General features: G+C 41.5%; 1 protein-coding gene across 3 annotated transcripts in view; it reads right to left on the bottom strand.

The window, feature by feature from the left end:
• Positions 1-18490, bottom strand: part of armh1 (armadillo like helical domain containing 1) — a 71604-nt gene that overhangs the window by 30300 nt on the left and 22814 nt on the right. For all 3 annotated transcript variants that reach the window (XM_059648250.1, XM_059648253.1, XM_059648252.1), the window contains 4 exons: positions 16272-16438; positions 8250-8446; positions 7238-7322; positions 1135-1254 (listed from right to left, as the gene is read on the bottom strand). In XM_059648250.1, coding sequence (XP_059504233.1) covers positions 1135-1254; positions 7238-7322; positions 8250-8446; positions 16272-16438 — 569 coding nt within the window. The remainder of the gene's footprint in view (positions 1-1134; positions 1255-7237; positions 7323-8249; positions 8447-16271; positions 16439-18490) is intronic.

Genomic DNA, 18490 nt, shown 5'->3' with positions numbered 1-18490 from the left:
TTACTCCCAACTGAGTTCTTCTGCAAAAAGATGCAGAGCTGGATGAACATAGCAGTCCAAGCAGCATCAGAGGAGCAGGAAACCTGACGTTGCGGGTCAGGACCCTTCTTCTGAATAAGGGTCCTGACCAAAACATCAGCTTTCCTGCTCCTCTGATGCTGCTTGGCCTGTTGTGTTCATCTAGCTCTGCACCTTGTTGTCTGAGACTCTCCAGCATCAGCAGTTCCTACTATTTAAGTTGTCCTGCAGCCCAGATAAGATATTCTCAACCCGGGCAGGCAACACAACCTTCAGGACTTTCAATCCTCCTAGAGAGAACATCGTCTCTTCCCCGAACTATACTATCTATGGTTAAGACTTACATTTATTCTTTCTTCCTCGTCACACAAATGGGTTTCAGTACCACGGTATGATGATCAGTTTACTCATCCCTTCTATAGACTCCCACAAGGAGCGAGAATCTTAAACCTGTTGAACAAGGACAACAACTAAGGCTCCTACATGCTACCTCCTTGATCCCTCTACCTGCCTCACTCAGTCACACTATCCTGCCCCTGACCATGACCGTATTCAAGGTTCCGAACTCAGGAATGTGTCTTTCTCCTGAAACATAGCATCCAGGTAACTCTCCACGACCCTGAGGTGCAACAGTGTTCAAAGTTCAGACTACACTCATAAACTGAGCTGAAATTCCTCAAACAATCAACACTTGCTACAAATGTGGTCACTGTAAACTACAATGGGGGACATGGTTTAGCGACAGCAGACGCCTGGCCCAGTGTGTCCAGTTTATTTAATTAGATTGCTTTAAATTTACTACGGATCTTTACTTTTCAACCTATAAATTTTTTTTCCATTTAGCCTTTAATGTGAAGACAAATTGCAGCAGGTAGAAGAGAGAAATACTCACTTACCTGTGATGTCAACTGGTTTATGTCTCAGCTGTTGTGCCTTGGTCTCTTCCAGCACCCACTGATCGGAGGAAGTATGTTGGAAAACAAGGCAGCAGTTCCTCCCTTCCCTACTTCACCAAACTCCCACCTTCACAAAACTCTCAAGTTCCACTCTTTGCAACTTGCACTCTTGGCACATTTTTGAGATGACACCTTGCAGCCTTTCCAATTTCTTTCTTACCATCAAGAATTTTTGGTCGATTCTGTTCGTTATCCACTGATGGATTAAGGCGTGCAACTAATCCTTCTAGCAGAGCTTTTCGTACGTTAGATTTCAGAAGTAACTTGATAAATTCGATTCCTGCAGAACAGTAATCATTGCATGTAATACAAGATGACCTTAATTTTTCACAGAAAAACTCTTACCTCCAATGGCAAAGTGATAAAATTGGATTTTTGGCTGCTGAATTTTTGATTGAATCATAGGAATGTTAAAACATAAAAGAAGACCTGTGTGGCTCTTTCATAGAGGTATTCAATTATCCCACTTGTTAATGTCAAATGAATATGGTAAACTAGTGATGGGTGTCAATGCTAAGTAGTTAAAGTTAAAGGAGAGATAGGGAAAGGCGTTAATTGTTTATAAAAGAACAGGATTTGATGATTTGCAGTGCCCTTAATTGGCTGTGCATGTAACTTGTTCAATTGGAAACACAGACGATTTACTGGTGGTGGTATGTAGAATGAAAAAATACCACGTCATTTGCTGATATCAGGGCGGCAGAGAACCTGTTCAGTTGTGTGTAAGAAACTTCTGGATATAAGAAAAATAGGAGGAAAGGTCAGTGGGGCGGGGGGGGGGGGGGGGCACGAAGAGAGGTGTCTTGTGGTGTAGTAGTAGTGTCCCTATCTTTGATCCAGAAAGCCTGTGCTCAAGTCCCACCTGGTCCCAGAGATGTGTCATAGCACATCAAACACAATTTTTAAGAAACCTATGAAGAGATCTCTTGTGGCACAGTGCTAGTGTCCCTACCTTTGAGCTAAGAAGCCCAGGTTAAAGTCCCACTTGCTCAAAAAGTGTCACACATCTCTGAACAACGTTCTTGATTAGATTAACAATGGCAGGTATTTCTGGATATAATGCAGAAGGTGCAGGATCAGTTCATACCAAAGAGGAAGAAAGATCCTAAGGGGAGGCAGGGGTAGCCGTGGCTGACGAGGGAAGTTAAGGACTGTATAAAAATAAAAGAGAAGTAAAACATAGCAAAGATGAGTGGGAAGCCGGAGGACTGGGAAGCTTTTAAAGAGCAATGGCGGATAACTAAAAAGGCAATACACAGAGAAAAAATGAGCTATGAAGGAAAACTGGCCAAAAATATAAAGGAGGATAGTAAAAGCTTTTTTAGGTATGTGAAAAGAAAAAAAGAATGGTTACGACTCAAATTGGGCCCTTGAAGTCAGAGTGAATTTATTATGGGGAACAAGGAAATGGCAGATGAGTTGAATCGGTACTTTGGATCTGTCTTCACGAGGGAAGACACAAGCAATCTCCCAGATGCAGTAGTGGCTGAAGGACCGAGGGTAATGGACGAACTGAAGGGTATTTATATTAGGCAGGAAATGGTGTTGGATAGACTGTTAGGTCTGAAGGCTTATAAGTCCCTGGGACCTGATGGTCTGCATCCCAGGGTACTTAAGGAGGTGGCTCGAGAAATTGTGGACGCGTCGGTAATTATTTTCCAAGGCTCTATAGATTCAGGATCAGTTCCTGTGGATTGGAGGGTGGCAAATGTTGTCCCACTTTTCAAGAAAGGAGGGAGAAAGAAAACAGGGAATTATAGACCGGTTAGCCTAACGTCAGTGGTGGGAAAGATGCTGGAATCAATTATAAAAGATGAAATTACGACTCATTTGGATAGCAGTAACAGAATAGGTCAGAGTCAGCATGGATTTACAAAGGGGAAATCGTGCTTGCCTAATCTTCTGGAATTTTTTGAGGATGTATCTATGAAGATGGACAAGGGAGAGCCAGTGGATATAGTGGACCTGGACTTTCAGAAAGCCTTTGATAAAGTCCCACATAGGAGATTGGTGAACAAAATTAGGGCACATGGTATTGGGGGCAAAATACTGACTTGGACTGAAAATTGGCTGGCTGTCAGGAAGCAAAGAGTAGTGATAAGCGGGTCCCTTTTGGAATGGCAGGCAGTGACCAGTGGGGTACCACAAGGTTCAGTGCTGGGACCGCAGCTGTTTACGATATATATTAATGATATAGACAAAGGCATTAGAAATAATATTAGCAAGTTTGCTGATGACACTAAGTTGGGTGGCAGTGTGAAATGTGAGGAGGATGTTATGAGAATACAGGGTGACTTGGAGAGGCTAGGTGAGTGGACAGATGCAATGGCAGATGCAGTTTAATGTGGATAAATGTGTGGTTATACACTTTGGCAGCAAGAACAGGAAGGCAGATTACTATCTCAATGGAGTCAAGTTAGGTAAAGGGGAAGCAGAACGAGATCTAGATGTTCTTGTACATCAGTCAATGAAAGCAAGCATGCAGGTACAGCAGGTAGTGAAGAAAGCTAATAGCATGCTGGCCTTCATCACAAGAGGAATTGAGTATAGGAGCAAAGAGGTCCTTCTGCAGCTGTACAGGGCCCTGGTGAGACCGCACCTGGAGTATTGTATGTAGTTTTGGTCTCCAAATTTGAGGAAGGACATTCTTGCTATTGAGGGAGTGCAGCGTAGGTTCACAAGGTCAATTCCCGGAATGGTGGGACTATCATATGTTGAAAGAATGGAGCGACTGGGCTTGTATACTCTTGAGTTTAGAAGGATGAGAGGGGATCTGATTGAGACGTATAAGATTATTAAGGGATTGGACACTGTGGAGGCAGGAAGCATGTTTCCGCTAATGGGTGAGTCCAGGACCAGAGGACACAGTTTAAAAATAAGGGGTAGGCCATTTAGAACAGAGTTGAGGAAAAACTTCTTCACCCAGAGAGTGGTGGATATATGGAATGCTCTGCCCCAGAAGGCAGTGGAGGCCAACTCTCTGGATGCTTTCAAGAAAGAGATAGACAGAGCTCTTAAAGATAGTGGAATCAAGGGTTATGGGGATAAGGCAGGAACAGGATACTGATTGTGGATGATCAGCCATGATCATAATGAATGGTGGTGCTGGCTCCAAAGGCCAAATAGCCTACTCCAGCACCGATTGTCTATTTGTAGCTTAGGTTTTAGATGCTGTGGTTGGTTCATTTGTCAAACTGGTTCGTTAGTTCGCAGATGTTTCATTACCCTGGTGGGTAACATCATTAGATGAAGGGTTGTTGTGTTTTCCTGCCTGGTATTTAAACACTGGGATCAGTGGGAGTTGATTCTGGTTTTTCTGTGCAGTGGTGTACATACAGGGTCCAATTCTACCTGTTATTGATGGCCTTCTTGGTGGAGAACCAGGCCTCTGGTTCAGTCCATAGTGGGTAACGGGTCTTTGCTTCGAGATAGCAGTTGGCTAAGGGTTGACGTAGTTTTCTGTGCCACTCTGATGCCCAATGGTAGGAGTCTTTGTGATCAGTTCGGATATGTTCTTGATGTACGGTAACATGACGACTGCGTCAGCGCGTACTGTATCTTCTTGTGTTGTTTGTGTGATAGGCATCATTTGGACCCAGCTGTATGGGTGTCCATTGTCCTTAAATACTTGTAGAGATATTCTTCTGTGTTTTGGCACAGTTCTGGGTTGCTGCAGTGTGTTGTCGCTCACTTAAATAGCATTTACACGCAACTTCATTTGTGGGTGTTGGGGTGATTACTGTTGAAATTCAGGGCTTGATCCGTGTGTGTGGCCTTTCTGTGTACCTTTGTCAGAAATTCCCCATTGGCCCTGCGTTGTACCAGGACATCCAGAAATGGGAGCTGTTCAATTTTTTCTTCTTCCATGGTGAATTTGATGCTGGTGAGACTGTTGTTTATTAGTCGGTCTGTCTCCTCTAGTTTAGTCCATTTGACGATGACCGAAAATGTTTTCCATGTCTTGGATCCATTGTTTAGGTTAGATCTGCAGAAGGGGCATGCTTTCAAGTCTCTGCATCTTCACTTCTCCTATTAGTCCAGAGATAGGTGACGCCATGGGTGTCCCATTAATTTGTTCACTGATTTGGCCATTAAAGGTAAAGTGGATCGTGAGGCATAGGTCCAGTAATTTCAGCATGTTGTCTGTGGAGACGGTGTCACTCAGGTCTTGTTCTTCTAGGTGCTAGTATCTCTCTTGTCAGTAGTATGTCAATCAATGTAAATAGGCTGGTAACATCAAAGGAAACCATGGCTTCGTCTATTCTTATGTCTTTGAGGGATTTGAGGAACTCTGGACTGAGTGGATTGAGTGAGGTGACATGCTAAAGAGGTGCTTTAGTCTTTGTTATAATTCCTCCGCTAACCTGTCTGTTGGTGTGCCTGGGAGGGAACTCTGGGCCTGAGGGGTTTGTATACATTTGGGAGGCCGTAGAATCGGTGGGGGAGGGGGTGTGGGTGGTGGTGGTGGTGGTGGTGGCGTTTGTCCCTTTAGGTTTTATTTTTAGTCCATTTTGTTGATTTGTCCAGTCTGTTTGAATCTCTTCAGTGTGTTGATTATTATGTTACCCAGTTGCATGTGGGGGGTCTACTTGTGTTGGCGTCTGCGCTTTAGTGAGGTAGTCCTGTTTGTTTAGTATGACTATCATGTGCCCTTTGTCCGCTAGTGGGATTATGATGGTTTTGTCTTTTTTTAGTCCATCTAGAGCCTTCTTTTCTGATGTGTTGAGAGTGTTAAGTTTGTTACTTCTGGTCAGTGTTTGGATCACTGACTGTCTTATGGCTTGTTGTGTTTCCTCATTGATGCCATTGGTCTTCAGTGTGGATTCTAGTGTGGCTAGGAACTCTGTTAGCTAGCATGCTAACAGAACAGAGTTTCCAGCCACACTCAACAGCCATTTGCTTATTTGTATGATCTACTCCATTGCCAAACCTTCAAATTCGGCTGCAGTTAAATTAGTAGTTAGCTAGGAAATGTTAAACAATTAATCCCCCACTTACCATGCACACCACTAACCACAAATCTTCCAACCCCTTACACTACAAAATCATCCCACCACCAGACCCTACAAACTGCCTCTCCTACAGATCAGGCAGCCCCTTGGACCCCACCTCCATGCAAAATGCCACCCCAGAATTCAACACTGTGCCAATCTGCCAAGGCATGAAACAGACCTGACAACCCCTTTGCCCTGGTCACCCGAGAGTTCTCTCTCACTGTGTAGGGACAGCTCCCTCCCGCCCTGAAAACCAACAACCCCGCCGCCCATTCCCTATTATCCCTAACATGCCATTCCCCTCCATCCATGTCCAGGAACAAATCAATCACTCTCGAATCCAGTACCTTCACTTACCAACTGGGACCTGAAGCAGGACACCACCCAACAGTACTGTCTCCATTTCCCACTGGGATCCAATACACTAACCCATCTGACAATCCCAGATTTGACACCACTCCAATCACCTGTCACCCTGACAAACACCCATCCCTTTGCCAGATACCAACAACTCCCCTCCCATCTGAACGACATACCTCCATCCACATTGATCTACCTCAAACACTCAACTATTTACCTAAGACTCTTCCAACCTTGCACCTGGTACCTCCCCCACATGCAGTCTATTTATCCATAACTCTATCCACCTAGCTACTTACCTACTTGTACCCTACCCAGCAGGTACCAAACCTCACACTTACATATATACCACTTTAGAGGAGCTGCCCAATTGGCAACCTGCTCCACTGGATATTTATGTCACAGAATATGGCAACTACCGCTGTGAGAAAGGTGGTGTGGTTTGCTTTCCTCTGACCATTCATACCTCAAATGTAAGACAATTTCATTTCAGGTATGATCCACTTTCTGCAGAATCCTTGATAAGATTCTTTTCCAGAAACATGAAGCAGAGTGGCAATCTGACAATGAACATCATTCCCTGGAAAAAACAGTCCAACATATCAAGTTAAGCTTCTTCAAGTGGCTACATTTGAATGTGAAGAGAAACACATTCATTTTAAGCATTGGCAGTATTGCTTTGTGAAATGTGTTGTTATTTATCAATTTTAAATAAATCATCTTTAGCAGAGACCTGAGTTTTGGGCTGGTAAAGAATATTTTCAGTCTGGATTTCTGCAAAACTACTTTTAAAATATTTAAGCTGCACAGGCTGTAGATAAAACTTTATTCCTGAAAATTACGAATAGAAAATAAGGAATCTAACTGGAGGTGGAATCCCATATTAGCCCAACACAGACAGTAATTTACCTTCATATTGCACTTCGTAGTGAATGGTTTTCAATACGTTCAAAAGTGGTTCCACAATGCAAGGATGTACAATCTTTACAGCTGTCTAAAGAACAGAAAAGTGCTAGGTGACATTAAAAAGCATGTTTTATAAATTAAATATTTCAAAAAAGGGAACACTTGCTGGTTTCCCAGAACAACTTCTTGGTACTGAGACAGCCTGCAACTTTCTGCTAATACTGTTCTATAACTAGACACGAAGTAGTACAGAATGAAACAATTTTCCCTGCAGTTCTTTGGGTTTCTTTTTTAATTTTATCGAGTTAATTAATTGACTTGACAATGCAAAATTGCTCAGAATTGTCAGAAATTCTGTCAGTTGGATGAAACATTAAACCAAGTATAATCCACACTGCAACTCAAAGATCTGAAGGCATAATTCAGAGTTAAAAGGGAACTCTTCCAATATCCAGGTAATATTTATTCCTCAAACATTACCAACAGATGGTCTGGTTATTATTTCATTGCAGTTTGTGGTACCTCACTGTGAACAATTTGGTTGCTGGGTTTTCTTCCAACACAACAATCCACTTGCAAAATGTTTCACAGGCTATGAAACCCTTTGAAACATTAAAATAAGCAATATTAATTTAAATTATAAAATAAACACTAATCTTCAAATCTCAGCATTAATTGGTGTTAATACTGTTTCAATTCATTGACCTCATATCAGAACAGTCAAGCTTTAAATGTCTTTCATCATTAACCATTGTACAGAAAGAAACAACAGTCAACCATCAACACAGCCGAGAGTACTATGGCGTTAAATTAGCTGCTGTTGAATCCTGTTCCATACTTCAAATCATGCAGTTATAGAGGAGACTTAATGAAGGATGCCTAGTTCACCTTCCGGTCATGAAAAGCTTCATGGGACTAACAACAGATATGAAGAACAACATAAAAAGGAGCAAAGCTATTACCATTAAAAAAAAATGTGATTATATGTACACTTGCAAAAGCTGTAATTTCTTACCTGCAAAGTCATAAGTGTCTGAAGAGCCAGTTGTTGTACCTTTGGGGAAGTGCATGGTAATAAGGCAATCAATCCTTTGTACACTTGTAGTTGATACATTGGGTTGCCTTGTGCTAGTAATTCCAGTAAGATCTGAGCCTGTTCTTGGGTCTTTTCCGATTTTGCATTTGCCAAACACTCTGCAACATTTCTCACACCTGAAAAAATAGAAAATATTTTAAACAATAAGGCCAAGTATTAGTCATAGCTAATTAGGTTACTGCAGAATGCATTTAACTACATTTTTACTGGTGAGGCCTGTGGAAGTGTAGATGCGGGAGCTTTTCCAAGCATCAATGGCAACATAAACTGTAGACAGCCTTGCTAAATTCGCACAAGTCTCGTAACTCATGAGAACGCCTACAGGAGGCAATGAAGTCATTTACAACTTGTACCTACTTGAAGAATGAGGAATTTAAAGTAACTCCACAGAGGCTGATATCCTTTCACCAAGTCACCCTTTATTTACACATGAACAGTCCTTGAATCTAGTATTGTCTCTTCAGAGTCAGGTCTCAGAGTGTCACAATCTCTGGCATTCCTCTTTTTATCTGTCAGCCAGGGCTGCCTGATTGGACCAAATGGACAGCCCCAATCAGGGAAATCATATTCTAAGGTCCAGCTGGCAGACGTCATTACAATCAGTACATCCCCCCTCCTCGGAGTCGGAGGACATCGATTGGTTTATTTTCTCGGAGAGCCTCCTGGACCATTTTAGCACTGGGTCAGGTTCCTCTAACAGTGTCCAGTATGGGTGGTACATAACACATGGGAGCTCACCTCTTGGGCCAGCAGCATCTCAGTAAAATTTCACTTTCTTCTTCCAGCGGCAGTGACAACAGGGTGGCTACATTCGTAATGACAATCTGATCCAGGGGACTCATCAACACTTGGAGAGGGTGAACCCACAGGTTCTGCAGCCTTTCCAAGTGTGCCGAGGAGCAGGGCATGTTTTGCTTACGTATTGTTCATACATTCACAGCTTTCATATGGTCCAGGTGCTTGTTTAGAACTGTTGCACCTACCCAAACTTTAAAGGTCACTGGTCCTGACCTTGTATCGTCTGTGCCTCTTACCCGTGCAGGGCCATTTCCATGGTTCTTACACCAAGCGTTGTTCACTGTATCAAACAGTCTCTCTTGCTTGGCAGAGTCTTCTTTCAAGCTTTGGCATTCCTGATGCTGTTTTTGCCCACACCCTGGTCCAGGAAAATCAGGCTTAATCTAGTGTAGTCTTCTACCCATTAGCAACTCTGCCGTGTTATTTCAGTAGCCAATGTGCAGTGTTTCTGTAATCAGATAAAAACCAATGACAGCTTAGTATCAAGTGACGTTGCAAGGTGTTTCTTCGAGCCTACCTTCAAAATTTGGACTGCTCTTTATGCCAAGCCATTGGATGTTGGGTGGACTGAAGCTGTCCTTATAGGTTGAATCCTATTCAACTTCAGGAAATACCCAAATTCCCTGCTGGTAAATGATGGCCCATTATCTGTGACCACAACTTCAGGGACTCTGTGTACTGAAAAAGATGCGTGCAGTTTTTCTATTGCATCTCCGTGTTTGGCGAATGAACCCTACGCATGTCCAAACACTTTAAGTAGGCGCCTACAATGACTAAGAACATTGAGTCCATGAAAGGATGTGCATAGTTGACACACAACCAAATACCAGGTGTAAAAGGCCACTCCCGCTGATGTGGGGAGCTGCTGGTGGTAATTTTGTCCTTGTTGGCACACTGGGCACTGCCCCACACCAATTAAGCTGTGTCTGCATTCAAGCCTGGCCACCAAACATTGTATCTTCATTTTGGAGATGACTGGATAGCCCTGCTGGAGTTCAACCAGTATTTGGTGGCAACTTTTGCTCAGGACAATCACTGTTGTTCTCCTTAACAATATGCTGTCCTCGACCGTGAGCTTGTCTTTCCAGTCCAAAAAGGTTTCAGTTTTGGTTGTGACAGCCTTTCGGCTTCTCTCATCGCCACCAGAAAATGTGAAACTATTACAGACTCTGCCACTGGGGGTACTACCAGCAGAGTATCTGCTAATAGGATGCAGCTCAATGCATTCACATTTGCTACTTAGCCTCCTGGATGGTGTTCCAACTTGTAATTATAAGTGCTTAATATTAGACCACACTGCTGAATAATGCCCAAAGCTATGGGCGACCCTGCCTTGTCCTCTTTAAGCAGACAAATTAGGGGTTTGTGCTCCATTATCATCACAAATTTCATCCATAAAAGTTATTGGCAGAATTTCCTGACTCCAAAGATGACTGCTAATCCTTCTTTCTCTAACTGGGTGTATTTATGCTCTGTACTAGTCAAAGTTCGGGGCGCATACACTATTTAGCATTCCTGTCCATAAGGCCAACCATGAGCTAATACCATGCCGATAGCATATCGGGGAGGCACTGCAATGCCAATACCAGATATTTCTTTGGATCATGTGCCAACACCTTGGAGGATCATAGGTGTGTCTTTACTTCACTGCAAGGTAGGGAAATGGTCGCATAGACAAGCCAAGGCTGACCTTTTTTAGACGTCAATGCAAAGGTGCCAGGATGGAGGCCAGGTTACGCATGAATTTTTCATAACAAGTTACCAGCCTAAGAAATTACCTAAGCTCCTGGACAGATGTGGGAGCCGGGGCACCTTTGATCATCCTCACTTGTTTTTTCAAAGGATGTCGACCTTGTAGCCCAAGTAGATCACATGGGGTGCCTGGAACATGCATTTTTCCTTTCTTTGGCATTTGTCCACCACGGAAAAATGCTTTAATACTATGTCCAAGTTCTCTAAGTGTTCGTTATTAGTTTTCCCAGCTTTTAGAGCATTGTCCAGATAAATGGCGATGCAAGGTAGTCCTTGTAAAACATTCTCCATCGTCCACTGAGAAATGGAATAGGCTGATGACACTTCAAATGTCAGTCTCGCATATTGGTACAAGCCCTTATGGATATTAATTGTAGCATACTTCTGAGAATCCTCATCTAAACACAATTGCAAGTAAGCATTGCTCATGTCTGGGTCCGTGAAGGGTAGACACCTGCCAATTTTGCATACAAATCCTCTATGTGAAGGACTGAGTATTCATCCAGCTACAAAAAGCAGTTCACTGTTTGTTTGAAATCATCATAAAAGGAATGACCAGAGCTGCCTATTCTGCAAATTGGACTGCTTTGATATTTCCTTCGAATTCCAGCTTTCTGATTTCTGCCTCTACTTTTCCACAAAAGACTAATGACACTGCGCAGGCCTTGCGGATAAACAGAACTGCTTCCTGATAAACATGTAAGGTGGGCTTGGTTCTTTTGATAGTACCTAGATCTTCCTGGAAGACTTCTGAGTATTTAATTAGGACTTCAGACAGCCATTTTCTAATTGAAAAATGTTGAGCCAATCTCAGTGAATCTCTCGCAAACAAGTACTGGCACAGCAAGTTTGGGCTCCAAGCCTTTTTACTACAATCACTGGTAACTGAATCAGCTGCTTTTCATTAGTTATACCCCTACTCTGTACTAGTTCCCCTGTGTAGATTCTCAGTCTAGCTGAGGTCTAAAATGAATTTCCTTAAAAACTGGTTCTGCAACTACTGAGACAGTCGTGGCAGTATCAACCTCTATTAAAACTGGATGAGCATTTAACTAGATGTTTATTTTGATTTGGATGTTGCTAAGCAATTTAACTAGTCCAAGCCAGACATATCTGGACATTTCAGGGTATGAATTCTCCTGGATACTGGCCTATGAGTTATCTTACTCAATTTAGATATAGTAGGAGTCTTTAACCATCATGTTCGTATACCAATAGCAACTACAATGGCTTACCGGCCAGCGTCCTGAAGGTACTATTAACCATTTACCTGAGGCTTGGCTTTGTTTTGGGGTTTTATTGCAGACCAAGCTAGTGTCCCTCTGATTAAGATATTTCCTGAATTAGGCTATGCAATTGTTGTCTCTCAAGTGGTGTTCCCCAAGCTCAGTCAGAATGTGAGGGTGCCCACACCCACTGGAATACACTGTAACTCATATGTTCCACTCGTCACATTTTCCAATCATGAAGCCAGTTGTAGCAACTGTTTTGAAGTCCAGCTGGGCTTAAGCTAGTAGGTACTTTTGCATGATTACATCATTAATCCCACCTGCCAAATGATCGCTCAACATTTAACGGTTAAACAAAAGTCACATGCTTCTGCCAGTCATCTTGAACCAGTCAAAAATCCTGATAGGGATTCCCCAGTTCTTGAACTACCAAGTAAACGCAATCACATCTCAGAATTAGAGAACGGCAATTGTAATATTCCTTAACTACATCTATTAATTCTTGAAAGGTTTTAGTATTGGTGTCTCAGACTAAGTTAGGCTCCTCATAACAGAAAAAGCTGCGGCTCCACAGAGTGTTAGGAGAATTGCTCTTACTTTTCATCTGCCACAATGTTGCTTGCTGGGAAAAGAAAAGGTCTTTCCACATACTGGGCCCAGTCCTCAATAGCAGGGTCAAACAAATCATCATGCAAAGGCAGGACATAAGAAATGCTTAACCTAAGTCTATAACGACTGATGTGAGCAAGTTTCTTTAGTAACATTCTTTACTCATCGCCACTGAAATAACTCCACAGAGGCTGGTATCCCATCACTAAGTCATCTTTTATTTATATATGAGGAGTCCTTCGCTCTAGTATAGCCTCTTCAGAACCAGCTCTCAGAGATCCAGAATCTCTGACACCCTCTTTCTTTTTTAAAATGTCAGCCAGGGCTCCCTGATTGGACCAGATTAAAAACCCCAATTAAGGAATTCATTCTGCGAGATCCAGCTAGCTGGCCTTAGTTTAATCACTACAGAATCTCCTATCACAGGTGAATTAACACCATAATACACCACTCCTGGCATTTTAGCATGCTGTTGCACAAAGTGATTAAAGACGATTCATTCAATTTTGAGCTATAATATAAATACAGGACAGGGGTCGTGCTCTGAAGCTGTGGAGCACAGTAAGTCCTAATGGCTGTAAAGTGCCGAAGCAGAAAATGAGGCATAGTTCATTGTTGAGCTTTATTGGAATACTAGTAGGCCCAGGATGGAAATTTCTTTATCAATTTATGGGACATAAGTACTGCCGATCAAGTGAGCATTCACTGCCCATCCCTCATTTCCTTTGAGGAGATGGAGGTGAGCTGACTTCCCAAACCACTGCACTCTATTTGTTGTAGATACAATGTATCTGGGAGGGAGTTCCTGGATTTTGATCCAGAAAAATTGAAGGAATGACAATGTATTTCCAGTTCAGGATGGTATATGGAGGTGGTGGGGGTGTTCCATTTATCTGCTATCCTGGTCCGTTTCATGGTAATATTTGTGTGTTTAGAAGGTGCTGTCTATAGATCTTAGGTGAATTGCTGTAGTGCATTTTTCAGAAGGTACATTGCCGTGGCTGTGTGTTGCTGGCAGGCAGGCCAAACCTGGAGCTGCACTCTTCAAGAGGAGTGGGAAGTGTTCCATCAAACTCCTCACCTGTGCCTTGTAGATGGGGGTCAGGTTGAGCAGTCAGGAAGTAGTCGCTGCAGGATTCCTAGTGTCTGAATTGCTGTTGTAGCCACTGTATTTATACAGCAAATACAGTTCAATTGCTGGTCATTAGTAATCCCAAAATGTTGATAATGGGGGATTCAGTGATGGCAGTGCCATTGAATGTCAAGGGCAATGATATAATTTTCTTTTGTTGGAAATGATCATTGTCTGGCACTTCTGTATCATAAATGTTACTTTCCACATAGCATTCCAAATTATAATATTGTCCAGATCATGCTGCATTTGAACATAGACTGCTTCAGTATCTGTAGAGTCACAAATGGTGCTGAACATGGTGCCATCTTTAGCAAACATTACTACTTCTGACCTTATGAGGGGGTAAAAGGTCAGTAATGAAGCAACGGAAGATGGTTGGGTCTCGGACCCTACCCGAGAATGCATTCCGGGAGGTTGAAACTGAGTTGACTGACCTCCAACAACTGCATACATCTTTGTTTGTGTCAGGTATGACTCTACCTACAGAAAGTTTCCCCCCTAATTACCACTGATCCCATTTTTACTAGAGTTCCCTGTTTCCACACTTGGTCAAATGCAGCTTTGATGTCAAGGGTAGTCACTTTCACCTCACCTCTAGAATTCAACTCTTTAGTTGATATTTGAACAAAGGCGATGATGAGGTCAGGGTCTGAGTGGCCCTGATGAAACCCAAACTGAGTGTTCCTAAGCAGATTATTGCTATGGACTTTCTTCTTGATAATACTGTTGATGACACTTTCCATCATGTTAGCATAGCAGCAAGATGGTTTGCTGAAATGGTACTCTGGTTTTCTTTACTACTGCACGCCCTGTGTAATGCAATCTGTATGGCTCTAAGTCTTTTTGATCTGTACATCCCTGCTTACTATAATCTGCCTGTACTGCTCATAAACAAAGCTCTTCACTGTACTTCAGTACACGTAACACTAAATCAATTAATTAATCTACATTTGTCCAAGTGTCTATTACTTTTGCTCTGTCTTCTTTATAAAATGTTTCTATTACCAAAGTTAAACTGCCATTCCTAAGCTTATTCATACAGCTTTTTTGAATAAGGGTACAGAATTTGCAACTTGACACACCTCTAGTAACACCCCTGCATCTAAGGAATCCCTCTGCAATTACCTGTTGCTAAATATCAGATTGCAATTGTTCACCTCCACCCGTCGACATGTCTTCCCACAATTTTGCTGATCTACGGTTACAGAAGTCCATCTTGGCTAATTTATTGTTTTAGTAGCATTTTTATTTATCCTTTTAGTAAAAGCTGCTATGCAATAAAGGTAGAGGTAGCATCTACCATTTTCCAAGAAACAAATTGCTAATGCACACCATGTAAATTCTTCCTGTCATCAACGGAAGTAAAAATCTGAATAAAATTCAAAAAACCACCTGGAAAAGAAATGTGTTAAGCCACTGTTTATGGCTTAGAGATTTCAAATTTGGCTTAATAATCAAAGTAATGATATAGCTACATAAACTAATATGTAAATAGCTAACATCTTTTACTTATTTGGGCAGTTTTATATTGGAATGATGGGTTTTTTAAAAAAATAGAATCCCTACAGTGTGGAAACAGGCCCATCAAGTTCATACTGACCCTTCGAACAGCATCCCACCCAGATCCACCATATCCTGTCCCTGTAACACTGCATTTCCCATGGCTAATCCACCTGACCTACTCATCCCTGGACACAATTGGCAATTTAGCACAGTCAATCCACCTAAACTGCACATCTTTGGACTGTGGGAGGAAACCCATGCAGACCCAGTAAGAATGCGAAAACTCCACACAGTTGACGGAGATTGAAATTGAATCCAGGTCCCTGGTGCTGCAAGGCAGCTGTGCTAACTACTGAGCCACCACGTCACCTCAACCATTTAGTCACCGTACCACCTGTTGTGGTTCTATAGGTTCATAATATGTTGTTGAATGGCTAACAGACTGAAGTTCCAGCTCCTTGTATTATCAGATAGAGAAACACAGAATACAAATGAAAAAGGACGATAAGTGTAAGTAAAGACTTTAAAAGCAGTCAGAAATAGGAGCTTTCCCATTAGGAAACTGAAGCATCTAAACAGTACTTAATCACACATAATCCATTTGTAATGGACTTTCTGATTTAGGATTCAATGTCCTTCATAAAACATTGCTGCATGGCTGATGTTCATGTCTCACCTTTTTGCCACCTAGTCCTTACACTTTGCAGAGAAAAATAGTTTTGGTCCTTCACTACTGCTGACAACTGAAATTCCTTCCCAAATCCCCACAATCTCACAAGTCACAGTAAGAGCTTTATAAAACAAGGTTAATGAGCTGATCACACAACATTAGATGAGGTTAGCTTACCTGGAAACAGGTCCAATCGGCAATACTTAACCAAATCACATAAAATCAGTTTCAATGTGTTAGATTACCATAGCTTTCGCAGATTAGTTCCTTATACTTCCGTCCAGCATTTGCAATAATTTGAAGCAACTTTAATGCTTCTTCTTTATTATCTTCTCGTGACTGTTTCAACTTCAGAATTTCTAGAAACGTCAAAACACCTCCAACTTCTAAAACTTCTATGAGATATCGATGTCTGCAATAAATTGTAAAATTTATCTGTTTATGTAATATGTACCTGTACATGTCTAAAAAAAGTTTTTAACTAATGTTTGCAAACATATACAACATACTACAAAAAGTGTAAATAACAAGCTTTGATATGATTAGAAACTTATTCTTTAGACTACAGAGAATGTATTGTTTTAGGTTTCAGTCTGTATGTCAACATGTCTTTTTGCTCACAATTACTGCATTAAAGCATGTGACCAGAGGGTATAAAGATTTCATTATCTACCTGTCTTCAGATCGTTTGAGAATGACGTTGTACTGGAAGCATATTCTTCATTATAACCTCATAGCATAATATTAGTCCAAATACTTATGTGCCGGGAGGTATCTAATGTTTGTACACAATGGCTATTTGTAACAAATGTCTATTGGATTCTTTAATATCTTGGCATTGTGCCCAGTTTCTCAGAGGGAACTTAAATATTGTCACAAATGTAAAACACCCTGTTGGAGGCAAACTCACCCACATCATGGTAGGAGCCTCAGCCATCTATGAAAGACTCTTATCTTGATGGCATTTACTTGCAAGGTACATTCAACTGTTCAACTTTTACCACCATACTATCTAAATATATATTGCAGTTCACCCACTACTAGCTTATTTGTTTCTTGAAGGTGAAGCTTCATCTATACTTCTCACTGCATTGGGAAAGCAACCAACATAATCAAAGACCATCCCCACACACAACCCCCAACACCCTGGTTATACTCTCTTCAACCAGGCAGAAGATACAGAAGTTTGGAGACACACATGAACAGATTCAAGAATAGCTTCTTCCCACTGTTAACTGTTTTGAATGGACCTCTTTGATGTTAATATTGATCTCTCTCCGCACCTTGTCAACAACTGTAATATTGTATCCTTCAGTCTGTTCTGTTACCTTGATGCACTTGTATAGTACGATCTACACATAAAGCACATAAGACAATACTTTTCACTGTACCTCAGTACATGTGACAGTAATAAATCAAATCAAATCAAAAGCAGGTGTTCAACAGGAGACAAGGGCAGCAATCCAGAGGTAGACAGTGCACTTGCACATCTCAACATCCATGGCAGAGATATCATGGAAAGTATGAAGGTCACACAGTCATTGTTACCCCGAAAGAATCGATGAGTTTATTTATCAACTTGGCGAACCCCTTTTTTTCTCGTCTCTCCTCTCCCTCATCACTTATTGACTGGCATGCCATTGGCTATGGGTAAGATTGAGGCGGTTTTCCTTGGAGAGAAGGCTTGAGGTGATTTGATTAAAGTTGTCAAAATCATGAAGAGTTTGAACAGAATGGATAGGGAGAAACGCAAATGGATTGAGAACCAGATGGTAGCATTTTAAAAGTGTTCTGCTAAAGAAGAAATACGAGGTAAGAAAAAAACTTATTCACATAGTGAGTGAATTGAATATGGAATACACTCCCTGCAAATGTTGAGGAGGCAAGTTTAAATGAGGCATTTAAGAGGTCATTGGATGTTTATTTAAATAGAAATACATGCTGTGGTTTGGCACCAAGTCAAATGTTCAGAAAGTCAATGCAGACTCAATGGGTTGAATGGCCTTCTTCTGCATTTTAACAATTCTGTGATTCTGTGATTAATTAAAAACTAACTGGTCAAGAGCTTTAGACAATGGAGAATATGCAAAAGGGGACAGTTCTTTACCTTAAGCTACGTCATTTTCTTAAGAGTACAGTCAGTTGTACAGATCTATAAATCTGGTATTAACTACAAGGAAATATCAAACTTATTTTTAATCAGAATTTAAAATTCCTTCAAGAATAAAAAAATTTCAGATTGATTAAAGAATAAAAAGGTTGCAGGGTACTTTTAATCTGAAAAATCTGAAGTGCACTACAGAAAGCTGGAAGAAATTGGTGTTCCTAACAGTTGATACATAGCAGCTGCACAACCATTGAAGAAAGAAGAACTTTAAAATTTAAACTGACACAAAGCCAGGGACACTTGGCTTAAAGTGATACAAACCAACATTCTTAAGGCAGAATCCTGGAATGGAGAAAT

The sequence above is a fragment of the Stegostoma tigrinum genome, chromosome 8 (genome assembly GCF_030684315.1).
Source record: "Stegostoma tigrinum isolate sSteTig4 chromosome 8, sSteTig4.hap1, whole genome shotgun sequence".
Lineage (NCBI taxonomy): Eukaryota > Metazoa > Chordata > Chondrichthyes > Orectolobiformes > Stegostomatidae > Stegostoma > Stegostoma tigrinum.
Note: the sequence above shows the minus strand (reverse complement) of the source record. Positions and strands in the feature narration are given on the sequence as shown.